This window comes from Neomonachus schauinslandi, chromosome 4 (genome assembly GCF_002201575.2).
Source record: "Neomonachus schauinslandi chromosome 4, ASM220157v2, whole genome shotgun sequence".
NCBI classification, from domain to species: Eukaryota; Metazoa; Chordata; class Mammalia; order Carnivora; family Phocidae; genus Neomonachus; species Neomonachus schauinslandi.
Window position 1 is genome coordinate 57,066,085 of NC_058406.1, and position 23,135 is coordinate 57,089,219.

At 37.5% G+C, this 23,135-nt stretch overlaps 1 protein-coding gene across 1 annotated transcript in view; it reads right to left on the minus strand.

Annotated features, from left to right (window-relative positions):
• Positions 1-2,134: 2,134 nt before the first annotated feature.
• Positions 2,135-23,135, minus strand: part of LOC110570167 (zinc finger protein 19-like) — a 73,003-nt gene continuing 52,002 nt past the window's right edge. Inside the window, 3 exon segments of the mRNA XM_044914334.1 lie at positions 2,135-2,737; positions 2,776-2,906; positions 2,909-3,328. Coding sequence (XP_044770269.1) covers positions 2,135-2,737; positions 2,776-2,906; positions 2,909-3,328 — 1,154 coding nt within the window.

Sequence of the window (23,135 nt, forward strand, 5' to 3'; positions counted from 1 at the left end):
CAGGGTGATCATCCAGTTGCTCTACATTTGGCTCATTTTATCATCATAGCTAAAGTGTACAGTACTGTCATGAGATGCAAATACTGTTTGAAGTGATCATATGAATGGGCATTAGCCCTGCCCTTACCTAAAGCTCGTCTTCACATTTGTCTGGTCCACACTTTTTTTTTTTTAAGATTTTATTTATTATTTTTTAAGATTTATTTATTTGACAGAGAGAGAAAGAGAGCACAAGCAGGGGAAGCAGCAGGCAGAAGGAGAGGGAGAAGCAGGCTCCTCACTGAACAGAGAGCCCGATGCAGGGCTCGATCCCAGGACCCTGGGATCATGACCTGAGCCGAAGGTAGCCGCTTAACCGACTAAGCCACCCAGGCACCCCTGGTCCACACTTTTGTGCCATTAGGTTGGGACATCTGATGAGAACTCAGTTACTATTTTAGGTATGTGTTTTCTTCTGGCCATTTTTATCAAGAATATTTAATAGGTAGTGTATACTGGAAGTTCCCAACTCTAGTGCCACAAGCCCAGGCATTTAGTGTGTGTTAGTGAAAGCAGGTCAGGCAGTCAAGTCAGAAGGTGCGTCCTGCATGCTAAAAGGCAAATGCTACTCAACTTTTGCCAATTGTTGTCACCTAGAAAAGCAGGTCTTCAAACCCCAGAGCTTCCAATTTTTCTTCTCTCCTTTTCTTTTTTTTTTTAAGATATTATTTATTTATTTATTTGACAGAGAGATAGAGAGCACAAGTAGGCAGAGGGAAAGGGAGAATCAGGCTCTCCGCTGAGCAGGGAGCCCGATGCGGGGCTCGATCCCAGGACCCCGGGATCATGACCTGAACCGAAGGCAGCTGCTTAGCCAACTGAGCCACCCAGGCGCCCCTCTTCTCTCCTCTCCTTTTCTCTCCTCTCCTCTCCTTTTCTCTCCTCTCCTCTCCTTTTCTCTCCTCTCCTCTCCTCTCCTCTTCTTCTCCTCTTCTTCTCCTCTCCTCTTCTTCTCCTCTTCTCTTTTCCTCAGTAGCCTCCACACTGGGCTTGAACTCATGACCCTGAGATCAAGACCTGAACTGAGATCAAGAGTCAAGAGTCAGATGCTTAACCAACTAAGCCACCCAGGCGCCCCCCAGTTTTTCAATTCAAGCCAGCAGCCCAAATTTTTATGTGAAATTTCCTGCTTTTTAATTGCTTAAACTGAAAATTCAGTTCATCAAATTGCATGTTAGCAATAAACAAGCAGAGAATAAATTAAAACTATACACATACACACATGGGTTGGATGTAGCTCATGAGCTCCCGGTTTGCAGTCTCTAGTATAATTAATATAATAGCTCTGCCTCCTCAAAATTCATATTCAAAAAGCAGCCACAGTGTTCTGACTGAAACACAGTTCTGTCTGCAGTTCTTCATTCACTGATTTCCCCTTACTTAATTCTAAGCTTTCTTAAAAAGGATCTGGCCTTCGCTTCCTTCCCTAGCTTTTTATTCTACCATCATCTTAATTGTCAGCTGATCACACATCTTCTCTGTGTAAAACAATTCAGATTTATGAATTATTGTCTGAGAGCCCTACCTGGGTTAGTATTTGCCCAGGATTTTTCATTTAATTAAATAAGGTGTTATTACTAATAGTTGCATTCAAATAAGCAGGGATGGATTTATTCTATTTTATACTTCCAGCTTTTGTCATGTCTTAACCAGCTATGATGAGTTGCTTGTATATTAAAGACAGTTCTCTCTATAACACAACTATATCTGAAAGATTATCAATGATAACCATCTTCTTTTTTTGTTTGTTTGTTTCTGGCTTCAGATATGGTTTAATGTAGTTGTTCAAACAGAAGCTTTGAGGGTGATTGCTCTTCAACTCTGATTTCTTTTTTGCTGTGTTGACTTTCTCCTCAGCCTCTGCAAGAATCTAAGAGTTCCTCTCAGCTTTAAGACTAAGGGGAAAAAGAAGAGTATTTCTTCCTATTAACTCTTGCCGAGTCCTGGGACTGTAATTGGACCTTGTTGGGTAAACTACTGACATCTGAACCAACAACTATGGCTTAGGGGAAGGAATGTGCAGCTGAGCCAGGCCTGTGTCACACATCCTCCTCCTGAGTGGAAGATGAAATCCAAAGGGAAATTTCGTGTACTATCACCAGTAAAAGGGGGTGAAAAATTCTGGGAGGCCAAAATGACAGATGTCCAGGACGACAGGTTTCTCTCCAGGGTGGACATGCTCATGATGACCTAGCTTGGAAGAAGTCCTAAAAGTTTTTTCATACTTGACACACTCATAGGGTTTCTCTGCAGTATGGTTTCTTTGATGCTGAAGAAAATTTCTTTTGCTAGTGAAGACTTTTCCACAGGCATCACATAAACAGGAAGACTCCTGAATATGGATCCTTAGATGCCTTTTAATTTGTTCCTGAGCACTAAAGCCTTTTCCACAATCTACACAGTCAAAGGGTTTCTCCTCACTGTGGACTCTCTGGTGCCGAGTTAGTTTTGTATGAAAATTGAAGGCCTGCCCACATATTTTACAAGAATAAGGCTTTTCCCCTGTGTGAATACGTTGATGTTGGCTAAGATGAGAAGTCCTTCCAAAGCTTTTGCCACACTCATTACATTCATAGGGTTTCTCTCCAGTGTGGATTTTCTGATGTTGAAGTAGTGGTGAATTACCAACAAAAGCTTTTCCACACTCATTACACTCATAAGGTTTCTCCCCAGTGTGGATTCTCTGATGTATAAACAACTATTTATATTATATTTATATTTATATTTGTATGTAACAAACCCGAAACTAACTAATAGTGTAAAACTATTTCCACACTCTCCACAGAGATAAGGCCTGTCCCCACTGTGGATTCCCTGATGCCTGATCAGATTTGCACTATCATTAAAGGCTCTCCCACACTCTTCCATTGATAGGGCTTCTCTCCAGTGTGGATTCTCTGGTGCCGAATTAATGAAGAATTGTCATTAAAGGCTTTTCCATACTCATTACACTCAAAGGGTTTCTCCCTGGTGTGGATTCTCTGGTGTCTAACATAGTAAGAAAAATAACTGAAGCATTTCCCACACTCCTCACATCTGAAGGGTTTTCTTGCACAGTGGATTCTTGGAACCTTTCCTTTAATATTTTTCACTGTGGGGATTTCCTGGTGCTTTTCCAGTGCACAGGTTTCTAGAAAGTTGGCTCTCTGAACAACACCCTTCTGCAAACCATGTGGCAATATCACATCTCTTTCTTCAGAAATTCCCTGTGTTGATGTGGACTCATTGCCAATGTTGGTCTTAGTATCTTTACAGATGTCTTTGGATAACCATCTTCTTTTGCCCAGGCCTTTCCAGACATGATATAACTATCGTCTCCCTTTCAAAGACACAATGCAGAGTATTTGTTAATAAGCAAAAAAAGATGGCTAGGAATAGCTCAACATTTTGGGTCTTGGGGATAAAGGAAGAAGTACTTAATGTTGCCAACACATGTACTGTCTTGGAAGCTGGTTAAACGCAAATATCTATATCAAGAATAATTATTCTGCTTATGTTATATCAGATAATCAAGGGTGGGTTTTTTGTTTGTTTTAATGTACATAGATATATTTTAACTTCTCAAAGAATTTTATTTTTTGAATATAATTATGGAAGACTTATGTTGCAACCCTAACAATATAATAATAATAATAATAATAATAATAATAATAATAATAATAATAATAGTGTAGTAGTAGTTTTAAGTCAATATATAAATGTTTTAAATTATACAATTTTAATTATTCAAACATTCCTTTTTGCTTTCAAAACTATCCCTTTGGACAATAAACTACATGGTCATCTCATTTAATTTTTTCTGCACTCCAGCCATTCAAAACGGCTGATAATCTGCTCAGTACACTGAACTGTTTCTCTAAGCTTTTCTCATGCAAGTTCCTCTATTTGGCATGACACCATTCCCACTTCCACACCATTTTTACCTCCTTCCTTTAAAGTTTAATTTACACTCAGCATTTAATAACTAATATGGATAAGTGTGTATGTGTGAATGTGGTAAAGAACAAATTTTACAAGTGTGAAGTGCTATTAATTAGTTAAATTTAGGCTTAGTGTTTACTAAAGCAAAATTTAATTCAGGATCATGATCTTTAGAAAGCTTTGTGTTATAAGAATCTGTGTAGGTGACTATTTTCCAACTTGATTTTAGCTTATTGATGGCTAACAACTTATATTTGTGTTCTCAGAGGCTAGCACAGTGCTGATATACAGTTGTTTAATAACCATCTATGATACAAAAGGAGAAGGAATAAATAAATGAATATGGATAAAAAGAAGAATGTGGTCCAACTTCCTTGGTTCTTCATCAACCTCTTGGCTATTTTTCCCCAAAGTAGAAACAGAGGGCAATGGGTTTTATCCTGGTTTCACATGAGGATTTTTCACCACCCACATATGCTTATTTCTAGTATAATATGTACTCTCTGAGAGGAAGGGACACCAGTGATATCTACATTCCATAATAGTGCTGCTCTCAATAATATCCTGCCATGTTTATTCTTCCTGTCCCCTCAGGATACAGTTCAGTTTCTTGGCTGTTATTCACTAGGGCTATGTTCCTTTCATTTGGTACTAGAGAGTAGAATGCAAGGTTTAATTTGCATCTTTCATTACTGGCTCAACTATATGGAACAAAAAAAAGATTTCTTTCTGACATCTCTCTTCAAGATAAGAAAATCAAAAGCTTGGGCTTCAGATGTAAAGTAGAAGGGAACAGAACAAAATTGTTTTGTCTTTGTCTGCAACATATGGAGGAATTGGTTCTGGTTTAATTCTGAAGAAAATAAGAACATTAGTCAGAGACAATGCAATCGCAGCAGCGTTTTATGCCTCGGTTAAAAATACCACCATAATATGAGTTGCCAGTATTTTGCCGTCACTTGCTCTTGGAGCTGAAAAAAATGTGAGCACCAGCTCTTTGAGAAATTTATAGTGGTGGTGAGGGAAGTTTCCAATATATATCTCTCCATGAGTTGTATGAAAGGTGCCCGTATGTGCAGATTTGGTGGCACCTATCCAAAAGCTTGATGGGGAAAAAGAAATCATGTTGAATACATGTGTCAGTTAAATGGAAACTAAAACCTTCTCAAATCAAAGGAAAAGAGGCAAGTGCCTGACAAGAGGATATTAAAATCATCAGGCAGATTATATGTCATTCTCTATAGGTCAGTAATTGTAGCTCTGTCAGGATCCACTGTATGCACAGATCCTGACCTTGATGGGAAGGGTGGGTGAGATCAATATTTATAATCATAGTGGGATCTCCGTGGAAATTCAAAGTGTCATCCCATCTCCTGAAATTATGAATGAGAAAAAAAAGTTAAGACATATCCAGATCTGATAGAGAAAATTTTAAATCATGCTATTAGAATATTAGAAATAGAGCAACAATATCAGTGTACTTAATACCATTGAATTGTACACTTTTAAAAAAGAGAGAATGTTAAAACTAGAATGGAAAACTTGGTATGTAGTGCCAGCCCTTTATTTTATAGATGATGAAAAGGAGCTTTTTGAAGGTTAAATGTTCTTGGTAATAAGTCGTGGAGCTTGCCAGGGGTTTCATCCAGTGGTAGGGGAAATACTTCACTGAAAAGTGTTTTGATTATATTCCACAAGCCACGTTTGTTCAAATCCTCATTTCAGATATATTGAGTGCATAGTATGTGCTGGGCACTGGACAGTGGTTGGATATGAATGAAATGCTGCCAGCTGTAATGGTTAGAAGCAATCACCTCTTCTGAAATTGATGGGAGCTCCTCAGAGCTCAAACACTGAAACATGTGCAGTGAAAACAGATAATTAAGATGGCATTTCACATCTAACTACTACTTTACTTTTTAGTAAGGGATGAGATTTTAGAAAACTTTAGTCATTATCTTTTGAATCTTTATAAGAAAACCTTGCAAAAGGGATAATGAGGTCCAAGTGAGATGGGAAGTAATTATAAAATTTTTTAAAAATAATTTATTTATTTGAGAGAGAAAGAGAGAGCACAAGTGGGGTGGAAGGGCAAAGGGAGAGGGACAAGCAGACTCTCCCTGCTAAGCAGGGCGCTTGATGCAGAGCTTGATCCCAAGACCCTGGGACCATGACTTGAGCCAAAGATAGATGCTTAACAGACTGAGCCACTCAGGCACCCCTAAATGTTTCTGACATAAGTTGGATCTTATAAATATTAGAGCTATACATATTTACTTATTCATTTTTTTTTGATGGGCATTTATTGAGGGTCTACTTTGTGCCAGACACTGCTTGAGATCTTAGACACATAGATGCATATATGTGAAAAAGATAAAGGTCCTGTTCTTAAAGAACTCATAGCCAAGTCCGATGCATACAGGTGAAAGAACATAAAAAATTCTATATTACTCTATAAAGAATTTGTTTTGTTTGGGGTGCCTGGGTGGCTCAGTTTGGGTGCCTGGTGGCTCAGTTAAGCGTCTGCCTTCAGCTCAGGTCATGATCCCGGGATCCTGGGATCAAGCCCCACATCGGGCTTACTGCTAAGCAGGAAGCCTGCTTCTCCCTCTCCCACTCCCCCTGCTTGTGTTCCTTCTCTCGCTGTGTCTCTGTCAAATAAATAAATAAAATCTTTTAAAAAAATTTGTTTTGTTCAGTTTAAATGAACTTTGAAAAATTAAATTTTGTAGCCAATAACAACTCACCTTTTTAAAATTAGAACCACTGATTAGGATAGAAATTGAATACTAGTTTCTAAATTCCTGTTGGGAAGAAATCCCAAAGTTAGTAATGCAGCTCTCAAGTCATTTTTAAATTGAAAGTGTCTATCTTGAGGTTTTCACACGGCTCACAGGTTAGAGTGAGGATCTTTTTTTTTTTTTTTAGATATACCATTGTTCTCAGACATTTTCATTCAGATTTAATTGTCTGGGTGAGATCTAGACATTGGAATTCTTAAAAAAGTTTTCTCAGATGATTCTGATATGCCAGTATTGAGAACTGCTGGTATAAATCATTGTTTCTCAAAGAGATTATACTCATTGTTAAGAACATTTTAGGTGGTGCTAAATCATTTTAAATTGTAATGGTTATGGTGTTTAAATGTATATCGGAAAAATATATAAGTAGTCCATGGATATTGTTATTTAGGACAAACAAAAGATTATAAAAAGTGAGTTAGTTCAAAATAGATTATCTATGTATCTATCAATATCTGTATCTATCTATGTCAATCTGTCTGTCTATCACCTGTAAGAAGAGTATAGTTGGCAAAGGTTGTGAAATTGCCAGTATTTTAATGATAGACTTTTAGGTAACCCTGAGCTGGATTATGAGATAAGAGAGGAAATATGGAGGACCAAGGAATTTGGAAGATAAAATAGTTTTTTCCTGATAAGATTGACGATGAGCTGGAAAGCAAATAGTTTAAGGACAAAGATCATATTTTCAAGTATTCTTTGCCAATTGTGCTTGGATCAAGATATTTAAAAATGAAAGGAGTATGTGGTAGAATTGATATTCTTTTGTGTAAACAAAGAAGCCTTTCTGATACTCTTGCCTTGTGTAGATGACCTACCCACATCTCTAGATATGGACTGGATTGGGTTGACCATGAAATGACACTTCAGGCATTATTGTCACCTATGAGCATTGAAAGCATCCATAATGTTATAGAAAAGGAAACAAAGAATAATCCTCAAGAAGTAAATGCTGCTTAAAATCAGTGTGGGTAAGCAGCTATTTTCATTGGCTCCACAAGGTGTCCTGCTAGCTGCTCTAAGAGCTTGTCATATGGTGAGTACTTCTGTGAATATTGACAGGGAAATCAATAATGGCAAGGAAATGAGTATTTGAGATCCCAAAAGGTAACTGTCATTGGTTCAACAGAAAAGTCAGAGTGACACAATAGTTTTATCTTCTGTGGCAAGTTCAATTGGCCAACAGTGACTGCTGGAAGAATGCATTGAGGAGCACTTTGAGGATGAGTCTGTCTCATGGAAAAGGATGTCATGATGTGTTAGCGAGACTGTCAAGGCAGCTGCATAGGGGAGTGGCAGTACCATGGTCATATCCTCTATTTCTGAAAATGGTTACTCTATTGTTTGACGACATAACATCCTGCATAATGATCTTAGTCAGGGTAAACTTGACAATTTAAAACTAATAAACTCTTCTGAAAGATGGTCAGGTTTCTCACTGCACCAGATAAAACAGCATACATAATAGATGAGTGCTTTCTATTTCTGCTTTCATAGTGCATGAACTTCTGACTTTCAGTCTTGCACTTCGTTCTGTAAGTCAGTGTCTTCTTATTCCTTAATCTTTCTAGTTACTACATGAGACAAGTTTGGAAATCAAGTTGTTTTAAATAGCAGTCTTTATAGATAGCTGCCCCTCACCATTAATCTATAAATTAACATAACAATGAAGAGGTTAAGTGATCCACTTAAGTCTTTTAGCAGTGGGTATACAAATCTCAGCTGTCTTTCTTCTAAGGGAACTTGGGTACCTTGTTCTGGGAGGGAAGCCAGATATCATGGCTAAGTGACTCTGGATCCTATTGTTTAATCACAGGAGTTGTCTTGTTGCTGAGTATGTATTTTATGGTTATTAACTTTAGCTATCCTAAAGAGTTGACACCCAGGGAGAAATATGCTGGCATGAAAATATATACACATCTTTTTTCCATCAAGATATTTCTGTTAAGGAGACATCTCCTGATTGGAATTAATGTTCCAGTTATACTGGTATTCAAAAAGACATCATTTCTCCTCTCTCAATATCTCTTTCTCTCTCTTTCCTTTTTCACTCGTTCATTCAAAAATATGAATGCATTATGAGTCAGGTACTGTTTTAGACTCCAGCAATATAGCACTGAACAAACAGGCATTATTTTACCTCAAGGCTCATATATTCTTATTTCAAACAAACAAATTTAATTACACTAGAGAGTGATAAGTGAAATTATAGGAGAGCAAAGGGAACAATGGCAGCACATAGAAGATGTGGAAGGCGGGACACCAAAGAGGGCTTCCTAGAAGAAGTAATATTTTGGCTAAGTCCTGAAACCTAAAAAGAAGTAACCTGAGTGAAGTGAGAAGCTGAGGTATGAGCATGTGGAGGAAGAGGAGGGACAAAGATCCAAGGCTAAGAAAGAGCATGTCACTCAAGGAAGTAAAAGTCTTCACTGTGATGGGAATATGGAAGTGGAATGGGGAGAATGTGATTGGAGATTACACCCAACACCACAAAATATAGTATTTTGAGACCATTTTAAGAAGTATGAACCTTATCTTGAGAACAAAGAGGAGGTACTGAAGGCTTTAATTGATCTGACATGATTAGATTTGCATTATAGAAAGATTTTGCTTCTTTTTCTTTCTTAACATATACATATTATTATATGATATTATAGAACATATCAAGATAGACTGAACTTTTTCAGGTGCTTGTACTGTGGGAAAGATTGGAAACAGTTCCATAAACCCTAGCAGAAGATATATAAATTATAAGTTGGGTACATGACACCCAAAGCACAATGAATGTGACAATGGTCTTGTGACAACTTTGTTCAGAAAATACTGCTGATTTATTCCCCTCTGTGGTGATATCATGGACATCTCTCCCTTATTTGTAAGATCTGTTGCTGAATGGACAAAGAAAAGGAGTCACTCTGCCTCCCCTTGATTAATTGTGTCTCTTAATTGTAAGTAACAGAAATCAAACTTAACCTAGCTTAGGCAGGAATGGGAACTTACTAGTTTATCTGTTGGAGTGGCTGGAGTGATTGAAAGCAGAGATTCAACCCATCTTCCTATTTGTTGACTTTATATCTCAAGCCCTGTTATCCATGAGGAAGGAGACAGATGGCTGGCTTTTCTGATGTCTTGGATTAGATTCTCTAGAAGCAGACTTCCTGAGAGGATTTATTAGAATGTGTCTCTGGAAAAAATCTCATAAGAGCATGGAGACAAATAGACTCAAGAAAATTATAAGAAAAAAGCTGTCCTGAAGTAAGTTGGAGAACATATATTTTTGTGGCAAAATTTCCTGAAATTGTGGTATTTTTTTCTTCCAAATTTCCTGGCATCCCAGGTCTAGGAATGAGAGAGCAGGTACAGGGACTGACCCAGAGTTTGTGTTTGCTAAGTAGGTGTGATGGAAGAAAAGAGGTGTTTGGGAAATGAGGGTGTTGATGGATATCATGCAAATAGAGGGAAAGAAAGACAGCTGGATGCTGTTGGGGGAAAATACAAGAACAAGGGGAACTCTCTGAGGAATTAAAGGTGTGGGGAGCTGAAAAGAAAGGATGTTTATATTAGGTTCCTATTGACTGCCTCAAAATTAGTGGATTAAAACAATAGAAATTTATTCTCTTATAGTTCTTAAGGTCAGAAGTCAGAAATGAATTTTATGTGGCTAAAATCAAGGTGTCTCCAGGACTGATTTCTTCTGGAGGACCCATGGGTGAATCCATTCTTGCCTCTTCCAACTTCTGGTGGATGTTGGCATTCCTTGGCTTGTGGCTACATCATTCCAGTTTTTGCTTCTATCATCACATTGTTGTCTCCACCTCTGTGGTATCATCTCCCTCTGTCTTCATCTTTAAAGGACACTTGTGATTACCGCATTGGTTCCACCTGGATTACATTACATCGGCAACATTCTTTTTACCATATAAGTTAATATATTTACAGGGTCCAGGGTTGGCATGGACATGTGAGGGGCTTTTTTCAACCTAACCACAACATTGAATTCAGATTGTAGATTGTTTATGTTCCAGTTTTCATCAGTGGAACAGTTCCCAGTGAAAAAATATTAGAATCGAAGTATAGACATGAGTGGGTATGAATGAAGATCATTAATTCAGTCCAGAAAGTAAAAAACTAGGGCATTGGATGAGCCATTCTCTTGAACACTGGAACCATCAGAATATAGACTGGACTTGGGATGCCTTGGGACAGTGGTTGAGTAACTTGCTGTAAGTCACACAGTTTGTAGGGGCTAGAAGTATGCTTCTTTATTACTTTTACCAAATATTGAACATTTAGTTCTGGGACACTTATTAAAGAAGAGAAGACAAGGAGAAAGAGGAAGTCTGGGGCACCTGGGTGGCTCAGTTAGTTAAGTGTCTGCCTTTGGCTTAGGTCAGAATCCCAGGGTCCTGGGATCGAGTCCCATGTTGGGCTCCCTGTTCAGTGGGGAATCTGCTTCTCCCTCTCCCTCTGCCTCTCTACCCCCCATCATGTGCTCTCTCTCTGCTCTCTCTTCTCTCTTTCAAATAAATACAATCTTTAAAACAAAAGGAAGAAAGAGGAAGTCCATTTTCTCTCTGTTCCCGGGCAAGTTTGATTATATTCTCCATTTGCACCTCTTTTTTTCATTCCAGCTCTCCCTCCGACCCTCACAGCACAATGCTACCAGATCTATTCTGAGCCCTTCTCTGCTTTCTCAGCACCCAAGGATATTTACTTCTATGAACAGGATCTTCCAGGGTCTCCTGCCCTCTCATTTCCAGTTGGGTTTACTACAGGGGGGCCTCCAGCAGGGGATCAGAAAGGAGTGTTGGTGTAATTATGTACCCACCCCCCACTCCCGCCCTGACTACTATGGCCCTGGCAGTGACCGAATATCTCTATGGGCAAAGCTCCGGTGTGGTGGACTCTTTCCCAGCTCCAGGTCTTTCTGACCTTTGGTGACTCTGTTCCCTCTCTTTGCCCCACCAGACTCAGTTTCCTGCTGTTGCTAGATTCTGGGTGCTTCATTATCCTGTTCATTCCTTGACTCTGTGGAACTCTCTAAATATTCTCCCTTGAATGATTTTCAGTTAAGCCCTTTTGACTGTTTGGTCTTTTTCTTCCTGAGACTTTGGTATTATAGGGCATAATTCCAGCTCTTCAAAGTATTTTCCTAAGTTATCATTATAATTTGGCATTTTTTCAGATAACCGTTGGGCTTCCACTATTTTTTGTTGTGTGGTAAAACAAGCAAACAAACAAGTAAACAAACCTACTTCAATTTTTTTACCCACTCTTGGTAATGCTTTCTATTACTCATAACTGAAAACAAGCTAAAATGATACAAGTCACAGAAAACATTACCAAGAGTGAGTAAACCAATTGGAGTTTGTTTTTATACAAAATAAACTTGTTACATAACAAGGAGAATGAATATGATCAGGTGCTGACATTGTTTCAGTGCCACAATATTGTCAAAGCTTTGGCTCTCACCTTCATAATTCTTTGGTATTTCCCTCTTGCGTACTAGATGGCTGCTAGAGCTTACTACCTGCACTCCAGGCAGGAACCAGAGGGAAAGATGGCCAGAACCCACATTTATACCATTACATGTCCAGACAAATAATCCTTCTGAGAAGGATCCTCTTTCTCCAGAATATATCTGCTTATGCCTTATTTATCAGAATTGGCTTGCAGAGCCACTGCTAGATGCCAAGAAGACAGGAAAAGCAATAAAATTCAATTTTTCCTACAAAGGAGATGGGCAAAGGAAAAGAAGATTGGAAATAGATGTTAATTAAGTGTGGATGTCTTCTATACTCTCTATATAACCCTAGCAAAGCCTTTAAGAGCATGCGTTATGAAGTCAGAGTGCTGAGTTCCAACACTAGGTCCACCACATTCTATCTGTGTGAATTTGGGAAACAATTTAATCTCCCATTGCTTCAGGTTCTTCACCTGCAAGTGAGGATGATAAAAATATTTCTCTCATAGGGTTACTATGATGAGCAAATGAGTTAGTGCAGCATTTAGAACAGTACCTGACACATGGCAGGCGCTATTTGAGTTTTATCTGATTTTTTGTGGTTTCTACAAAACCCTCAAAAAGGTGACTACAGGAAATAGAAAAAGTAAGGGCAAATGAAAAGTAACAAGGGCGAAGCTTGGCCAAATTGTGAAATTAAAAAGATTATCTCCTCCCTCCTTAATTTTCCCTTTCATCCCTATCCATTTCCTTTCCAGGCTTATATTGCCACCCAGATATCCCTCACCCTCATGTCATGGAGAACTTGCTGCTATAACACTCCACATGCATTCACAATGTACCAAACAGTCAATCAGTCACACGTATTTTTTATGCCCTTACGATGTGCTAGGGGTTGAGAAAGAATGGTAAATAAGGCAGCCATGGCCCTGCTTTGATGATGCTTATAGTACAGTTGGGAAGTTGATATTAAAAAATAATTACACAAAGAATTAACTGGTATTTGCTATATTCACAAATGGAAAATTTCAGTATTCTATGATAACATGCTAATTGTAGGAGCCAGAGAGAGCTTACCTAAGGAAATAGCATTTATGTTAAGACCCAAAGGTTGAATAGGAACTAGTCAGGTAGAGAGGTGGGGTTGGGGTTGGAACAGAGGAGTGGAAAATTTCAAGGGAATAGCAAGTGCAGATACCTAGAAGGAGGAGGGCTGGTGTTAGAGGAGCTATGGGCTTGTGTCTCTCTTTTCTATGCCATCAAAGTATATTTGTCCCTTGTGTCCCACTCCCTCTGCACTGCTCCCAGCAATCTAAGTTGACAGGTAGTGATTTGGTGAAACCCTAACTGCCCAGGCAATACACAAGCCACAGAATCCTCCTTTTCTGGTTTCTCTGAAGCAAAAAGACCTCAATAAGCTAATCTGCACTGAAGTGTTAAAGATATTGAAGCCTTGATCCTCTGTTTTCAGGGCAATTTGTACTTGAGCAAGAAGCTTCTAGGTACACAAATGCTTACTTAATAGTAACTTCTCTATTAGTGGAGATTTCAGTCCCTTTGCCTGGGGATTTCTTTTGCTATAGGGGGTTGGAGGGATGAGGCAGATTATTTATGCCCAGTAAAAAGTCACCTCTGAAGGTAAAGTTATAATTATCTCAAGCATGTTGGCACCTATAATGACCTGGACAACTTACTCTGTGATTTACTATTAGCTGGAACATAATCATTCCTTATTTATTAACACAATTGTGTTACATATATATTGTTTCCCTTTTATGAAAATCGAAACTTTGAAATCCTGCTTGAAAAGTGAGAACAGAAGTGGGATTTTAATGCTCTGGATTTGCCTACGCTGAATAGTCTTTTCCTCATTGCTGAACTGTGCTTAACTTAGAGTCAGATCTTCCAGGCAAAGCAATGGCTTCCTCAGCTGTGATGTCCATCCATCCTTTCCTCTCTGCTCCAGAGCTCCCCTGTAGCTGGTGAGTGCAGGAAGTGCTGATGCTTGCCGTGACTTGCATTTGCTTCTGAGGGGGAAAGACAAGTTTCAAATCTTGTAATATCATATCTAACCATAAATATATGATTCAAAAGCCACATTTCTGAGGAGCAAGAAGTTAAACGGAGCTTGGGGTGCTCTAAGTGGTCAACATGTATTCTTCAAGATGATCTCATTAAATAAACATGGAATGCAAGGGTGCCTGGGTGGCTCAGTCAGTTAAGCTTCTGCCTTCCGCTCAAGTAATGATCCCAGCATCCTGGGATCAAGCCCCGCATTGGGCTCCGTGCTCAGGAGGGAGCTTGCTTCTCCCCTCTCCCTCTGCCTGCCTGTCTGCCTACTTGTGATCTCTCTCTCTGTCAAATAAATAAATAAAATATTTAAAAAAAAATAAACATGAAATGCAGAAGCATTTGTCAACATTACACATGCTGTTTTAGACTGGATTAATAAAAGATTCATTGGTGCTCTACTTCACATCGGTTTTGCCAGTTTGAATCTCCTTAAGTAACTGTCTTCTCTGTTCGTGTAGTTTACAGCTAAGCTTTTATATTTATTCTAGCTCTCTCCAGGTTGTCAGCTCTACTTCTCATTCATGCCCATATATCCAGTTATTTCTGTTCTATCAAAGTTATCTGCTTTTCTTACAGTGTATGTTTTTATATGCTTATTTTTTAGCTTATTCCAAAATGATTTTGACACAGTTCAATAGACTGGATGCTAGATTTTATGGTCATTTTGGTTGCTCAGAAGCTATTAAAAAACTTCCAATATTTTCATTTGAAAAACATAAATATTCTCTTTAGACTTTTTTGTTTTATTTAATTCTTGCAAAAGATATGACCTATTTAATAAGTTGGTTACATCTGATGTTGAGATGTAAGTCTGATTCAAAATATAAAAGTCTACAGCTGTTACCAAGGAAACCAATGACCTCTTTCGTTAACTAGCTGTTGGGGTACAAGTTAGCTTCCTGAGAAATCTCTAATTGGAAATTCATTGTCCTAGAAAGTCTGTTGGGGATCTGAATGTGTGTTTAAAGTTTACAATCTGTCTAGTAGCAGCTGAGGTCAGGTGTGTGCAACAAGAAGTCATTTTTCCAAGTGCAAATAACAAGTGTTGAGACTCTCACGTCCTCCTGGGATTAGCAGATTTTTGGTAGATACTTGGTTTAATTGGCTTGATTTAAAAAGCAATTAGAGTTGACAATAGAAAAAACTGCATGGGCCATTCTAACTACTAATGGCTGGGAACTGCATACAAACCAAAGCTTTTGAATATCCAGTGATGATAGTCAAACTTTTTATTGAAGCAGAATAATAAAATTCAATATCAAGATATACTGAATCATACCTAGATGTTTGTATTTAAAATTACTATAGTATAACTATTTGTAATAAGTTCTAGATTAATGACAACAATACCTGAATTGTACACTAGATTTCCTTCTCCCCATTATTTATTATCAGGAGAAAGTTCAGCTGATACCATTTATTCATTTATTTAAGGAAAATTTCTTCAGCTCCTAATATGGCGAGAAACTATTCAAGGCATCCTAGATACAAAACATAGTGTCTTGTGCTCAAAGAGTTTATCATAGTCCAGTGGTATAGTCAAAAACTCAGCCCTCCTAATGCCGTGAGATATATACCATAACAGAGTATGCATGCAACATTATGAGAATATAAAGAAGCAGCATAGAGGAAAGGTACTTAACCCAACCTAAGAGGCAGAAAAGGATTTAGGAAAGTCTTCTTAGAGGAGGCAATGCTTCTGTAAGAATTTAATAACTACAGGAACAAAAACAGAAAGGCCATACTCCAAAGGCTACTTTTTAACTAGTGTTAGCGCTTTACATTACATCTTAATTCAGAATAATCAAATGTTAAAATATAGTATAAAACAACATATTAAGATAATGTAGAATTGGCTCAAGAGTAAGAATATGATCAGAGTTCAGAAGAAAGAGCTCCCAAACTGTTCTTATTTTATATAAGAATTTTATTTTGGGATTTAATATATAATAAAGTATCATAAACCAGTAGGGAATGAGATAGATTATTTGATAAATTCTGCTAGGAAAATTGATGTTTGTGGACAAAAATCAAGTTGACTTTCCTATTATATGTCAAAATTCCAGATGAATGAAAATTTTGATATAAAAAAATGAAATCATTTAAAAAACCAGAAAATATGAGTGAATTTTTAACTTTTTCTAAGATGATGAAAAATATAATGGTAGATATTGAAATATTCAACACTACTCATAATTATTTTTTCTTATCCAACTGGAAGGAGAAGGAAACTCCTAAAAAGAGAAAAGATTTCTACCAAAAAGAATGCATCATACCCTAATTAATGGATAACAAATATTTATTTTATGCTTGCATGTATCAAATACTCATTCTAGGCACTGGTCATATAGCAGTGAAGAGAATAGAGACTCTGTCCTTGTGGAGCTTACAATCTCCTGGTTAAACACATCTTTCACATTGGTTGATATTTAGAAGTACTGCTATTAAAGTCAGAAATAAGAAAAAGGATTCCTACTCCTTTTCTTCAACTAATTAGAAAACATAATAGAAAAAAAGATTCTACTGAAAATAGTGCCAAAATTATAAATTTCATTGGAATTGATCCAATACCACAAATGAAGAATTTTATGGACACAATTTTCAAACATTATTAAAGGACATGTAAGAAAATCTGAATAAATGGAGTTCTATGTCATGTATATGCAAGACCTAATATCATAGAGATGTCACTTATTTTCAAAGAACATGAGAATCTAATTCTAAAATTAATACAAAAGACAGAAGTAAAAGTTATGTTTGAAGAAAGGCTGGGGTATCAAATACCAAGATTTATTATACAGCTATAAAAATTACAGTAGTGATGTATTAATGTAAGAATAGATTTATATAATGGAGAAGAGAATTCTCAAATATATTTGATGAATATATAAGGACTTGATATAAATGATAAATATGTTATCTATAAATATAAATTTGTAATATAATAAATAATTATAATATACAAAATATCTAACTATATTTAAATATAAATGATATATAAATATATAGATATTTATTTATTTATTTTTATTTTATTTATTTATTTTTATTATGTTCAGTTAGCCACTGTATAGTACATCAAATATATAGATATTTAAGTGACATGTAAATGACAGAAACAGTGTTACAAAATACTGAGAAAAGGAGTCTTTTTTAAAAAAAAATGACATTGGGCAGGCTCTCCTCTACTTCCTAGATCGGATGCTACCTGATTCATGCACCATTTATTTATTTATTTATTTTTAAATTTTATTACATTATGTTAGTCATCATACATTACATCATTAATTTTTGATGTAGTGTTCCGTGATTCATTGTTTGCGTACAACACCTAGTGCTCCATGCAGTACATGCCCTCCTTAATACCCATCACTGGGCTAACCCATCCCCCCAACCCCCTCTCCTCTAAAACCCTCAGTTTCTCAGAGTCCATAGTCTCTCATGGTTCGTGTCCCCCTCCACTTACCCCCCTTTATTTTTCCCTTCCTACTATCTTTTTTTTTTTTTAACATATAATGTATTATTTGTTTCAGAGGTACAGGTCTGTGATTCGTCAGTCTTACACAATTCACAGCATTCACCATAGCACATACCCTCCCCAGTGTCCATCACCCAGCCACCCCATCCCTCCCACCCCCACCTCTCCAGCAACCCTCAGTTTGTTTCCTAAGATTAAGAATTCCTCATACAGTGAGATCATATGATACTTGTCTTTCTCTGATTGACTTACTTCGCTTAGCATAATACCCTCCAGTTCCATCCACGTCATTGCAAATGGCAAGATTTCGTTTTGTTTTGTTTATGGCTGCATAATATTCCATATACCACACCTTCTTTATCCATTCATCTGTTGATGGACATCTTGGCTCTTTCCATAGTTTGGCTATTGTGGACATTGCTGCTATAAACATCAGGGTGCAAGTACCCCTTCGGATCCCTACATTTGTATCTTTGGGGTAAATACCCAGTAGTGCAATTGCTGGGTCATATGGTAGTTTTATTTTCAACTTTTTGAGGAACCTCCGTACTGTTTTCCAGAGTGGCTGCACCAGCTTGCATTCCCACCAACAGTGTAGGAGGGTTCCCCTTTCTCTGCATCCTTGCCAACATCTGTCGTTTCCTGACTTGTTAATTTTAGCCATTCTGACTGCTGTGAGGTGGTATCTCACTGAAGTTTTGATTTGGATTTCCCTGATGCCGAGTGATGTTGAGCACATTTTCATGTGTCTGTTGGCCATTTGGATGTCTTCTTTGGAAAAATGTCTGTTCATGTCTTCTGCCCATTTCTTGATTGGATTCTTTGTTCTTTGGGTGTTGAGTTTGGTAAGTTCTTTATAGATTTTAGATACTAGCCCTTTATCTGATATGTCATTTGCAAATATCTTCTCCCATTCTGTCAATTGTCTTTTGGTTTTGTTGACTGTTTCCTTTGCTATGCAAAAGCTTTTTATCTTGATGAAGTCCCAATATTTTATTTTTGCCCTTGCTTCCCTTGCCTTTGGCGATGTTTCTAGGAAGAAGTTGCTGTGGCTGAGGTCAAAGAAGTTGCTGCCTGTGTTCTCCTCTAGGATTTTGATGGACTCCTGTCTCACATTTAGGTCTTTCAACCATTTTGAGTCTATTTTTGTGTGTGGTGTAAGGAAATGGTCCAGTTTCATTCTTCTGCATGTGGCTGTCCAATTTTCCTAACACCATTTGTTGAAGAGACTGTCTTTTTCCATTGGACGTTCTTTCCTTCTTTGTCGAAGTTTAGTTGACCATAGAGTTGAAGGTCCATTTCTGGGCTCTCTATTCTGTTCCATTGATCTATGTGTCTGTTTTTGTGCCAGTACCATACTGTCTTGATGATGACAGCTTTGTAATAGAGCTTGAAGTCCGGAATTGTGATGCTGCTAGCTTTGCTTTTCTTTTTCGATATTCCTCTGGCTATTCAGGTCTTTTCTGGTTCCATAAAAATTTTAGGATTATTTGTTCCATTTCTTTGAAAAAAGTTGATGGTATTTTGATAAGGATTGCATTAAATGTGTCGATTGCTCTAGGTAGCATTGACATCTTCACAATATTTGTTCTTCCAATCCATGAGCGTGGAAGGTTTTTCCCTTTCTTTGTGTCTTCCTCAATTTCTTTCATGAGTATTCTATAGTTTTCTGAGTACAGACTCTTTGCCTCTTTGGTTAGATTTATTCCTAGGTATCTTATGGTTTTGGGTGCAATTGTAAATGGGATTGACTCCTTAATTTCTCTTTCTTCTGTCTTGTTGTTGGTGTATAGAAATGCAACTGATTTTTGTGCATTGGTTTTAGATCCTGCCACTTTACTGAATTCCTGTGTGAGTTCTAGCAGTTTTGGGGTGGAGTCTTTTGGGGTTTCCACATAAAGTATCATATCATCTGCAAAGAGTGAGAGTTTGACTTCTTTGCTGATTCAGATGCATTTTAATTCTTTTTGTTGTCCAATTGCTGTGGCTAGGACTTCTAGTACTATGTTGAATAGCAGTGGTGATAGTGGACATCCCTGCCATGTTCCTGACTTTAGGGGAAAATCTCTCAGTTTTTCCTCATTGAGAATGATATTTGCTGTGGGTTTTTCATAGACAGCTTTTATGATATTGAGGTATGTACCCTCTATCCCTACACTGTGAAGAGTTTTAATCAAGAAAGAATGCTGTACTTTGTCAAATGCTTTTTCTGCATCTGTTGAGAGGATCATATGGTTCTTGTTATTTCTTTTATTAATGTATTGTATCACATTGATTGATCTGCAGATGTTGAACCAACCTTGCAGCCCAGGGATAAATCCCGCTTGGTCGTGGTGAATAATCCTTTTAATGTACTGTTGGATCCTATTGGCTAATATTTTGGTAAGAATTTTTGCATCCATGTTCATCAGGGATATTGGTCTGTAATTCTCCTTTTTGATGGGGTCTTTGTCTGGTTTTGGGATCAAGGTAATGATGGCCTCATAAAATAAGTTTGGAAGTTTTCCTTCCATTTCTATTTTTTGGAACAGTTTCAGAAGAATAGGTATTAATTCTTCTTGAAATGTTTGGTAGAATTCCCCTGGGAAGCCATCTGGCCCTGAGCTCTTGTTTGTTGGGAGATTTTTGATTACTGCTTCAATTTCCTTAGTGGTTATGGGTCTGTTCAGGTTTTTTATTTCTTCCTGGTTCAGTTTTGGTAGTTTATACATCTCTAGATTATCTAATTTGCTGGCATATAGTTGCTTATCATATGTTCTTATAATTGTATTTCTTTGGTGTTGGTTGTGATCTCTCCTCTTTCATTCATGATTTTGTTTATTTGGGTCCTTTCTCTTTTCTTTTTGATAAGTCTGGCCAGAGGTTTATCAATCTTGTTAATTCTTTCAGAGAACCAGCTCTTAGTTTCGTTGATCTGTTCTACTGTTCTTTTGGTTTCTATTTCATTGATTTCTGCTCTGATCTTTAGTATTTCTCTTCTCCTGCTGGGTTTAGGCTTTATTTGCTGTTCTTTCTCCAACTCCTTTAGGTGTAGGGTTAGGTTGTGTATTTGAGACCTTTCTTGTTTCTTGAGAAATGCTTGTATTGCTATATACCTCCCTCTTAGGACCACCTTTGCTGCATCCCATAGATTTTGAACAATTATGTTTTCATTTTCATTTGTTTCCATGACTTTTTTAAATTCTTCTTTAATTTCCTGGTTGACCCATTCATCCTTTAGTAGGAGGCTCTTTAGCCTCCATGTATTTGAGTTCCTTCCAACTTTCCTCTTGTGATTGAGTTCTAGTTTCAAAGCATTGTGGTCCAAAAATATGCAGGGAATGATCCCAATCTTTTGGAACTGGTTGAGACCTGGTTTGTGACCCAGGATGTGATCCACTCTGGAGAATGTTCCATGGGCACTAAAGAAGAATGTGTATTCTGTTGCTTTGGGATGGAATGTTCTGACTATATCTGTGAAGTCCATCTGGTCCAGTGTGTCATTTAAAGCCTTTATTTCCTTGTTAATCTTTTGCTTAGATGATCTGTCCATTACAGTGAGGGGGGTGTTAAAGTCCCCTACTATTATTGTATTGTTGTCAATGTGTTTCATTGATTTTGTTATTAATTGGCTTATATAATTGGCTGCTCCCATGTTAGGGGCATAGATATTTACAATTGTTAGATCTTCTTGTTGGATAGACCCTTTAAGTATGATATAGTGTCCTTCCTCATCTCTTATTATAGTCTTTGGTTTAAAATCTAATTTGTCTGATATAAGGATTGCCACCCCAGCTTTCTTTTGATATCCATTAGCATGGTAAATGGTTTTCCACCCCCTTACTTTCAATCTGGAGGTGTCTTTGGATCTAAAATGAGTCTCTTGCAGACAGCATATTGATGGGTCTTGTTTTTTTATCCAGTCTGATACCCTGTGTTTTTTGATTGGGCATTTAGCCCATTTACATTCAGGGTAACTATTGAAAGATATTAATTTAGTGCCATTTTATTGCCTGTAAGGTGACTGTTATTGTATATTGTCTCTATTCCTTTCTGGTCTATGTTACTTTTAGGCTCTTTCTTTGTTTAGAGGACCCCTTTCAATATTTCTTGTAGGGCTGGTTTCGTGTTTGTAAGTTCTTTTAGTTTTTGTTTTTCCTGGAAGCTTTTTATCTCTCCTTCTATTTTCATTGACAGCCTGGCTGGATATAGTATTCTTGGCTGCATAATTTTCTCATTTAGTGCTCTGAATATATCCTGCCAGTCCTTTCTGGCCTGCCAGGTCTCTGTGGATAGGTCTGTTGCCAATTTAATGTTTCTACCATTGTAGTTTACTGATCTCTTGTCCCGAGCTGCTTTCAGGATTTTCTGTTTGTCTCTGAGACTTGTAAGTTTTACTATTAGATGTCAGTGTGTTGACCTATTTTTATTAGTTTTGAGGGGGGTTCTCTGTGCCTCCTGGATTTTGATGCCTGTTTCCTTCCCCAAATTAGGGAAGTTCTCTGCTATAACTTGCTACAATATACCTTCTGCCCCTCTCTCTCTCTCTTTCTTCTTCTTCTGGGATCGCAATTATTCTAATGTTGTTTCGTCTTATGGTATCACTTATCTCTCGAATTCTGCCCTCGTGATCCAGTAGTTGTTTATCTCTCTTTTTCTCATCTTCTTTATTCTCCATCATTTGGTCTTTTATATCAGTAATTCTTTCCTCTGCCTCATTTATCCTAGAAGTTAGAGCCTCCATTTTCGATTGCACTTCATTAATAGCCTTTTTTATTTTGAGTTGGTTAGATTTTAGTTCTTTTATTTCTCCAGAAAGGGATTCTCTAGTATCTTCCATGCTTTTTTCAAGCCCAGCTAGTATCTTTTTGATCATCATTCGGAACTCTAGTTCCAACATCTTACTAATGTCCGTATTGATTAGGTCCCTGGCAGTCAGTACTGCCTCTTGTTCTTTTTTTTGAGGTGAGGTTTTCCATCTTGTCAGTTTGTCCAGAGGAGAATGGATGAATGAGAGAACAAAATGCTAACAGGGTAACAATGACCCCAGAAAAATATACACTAAACAAATCAGGAGAGACCTTCCAGAACGTGGTCACTTTTCTGTTCAGAGAGTTGCTGCTATTCTTTTCTTCAATTTCCTGTTGAGTTTGTAGGTGTTCAGATGGTTTGTTACCTATCTAGCTGAATTCCTGGGACCAGACGAAATTTAGGTCTCCTACTCTTCTGCCATCTTGCTCCTCCCTCTCATGCACCATTTAATAAAGCCAATTAGATATTTAAAAAAAAAATGGTGTTAGTTCAGTGGATTTTCTTGGAAAAGGTAAAATTAGGTCCCAATTTCACCCCAAACACAAAAATGAACTCCTGTGATATTAAA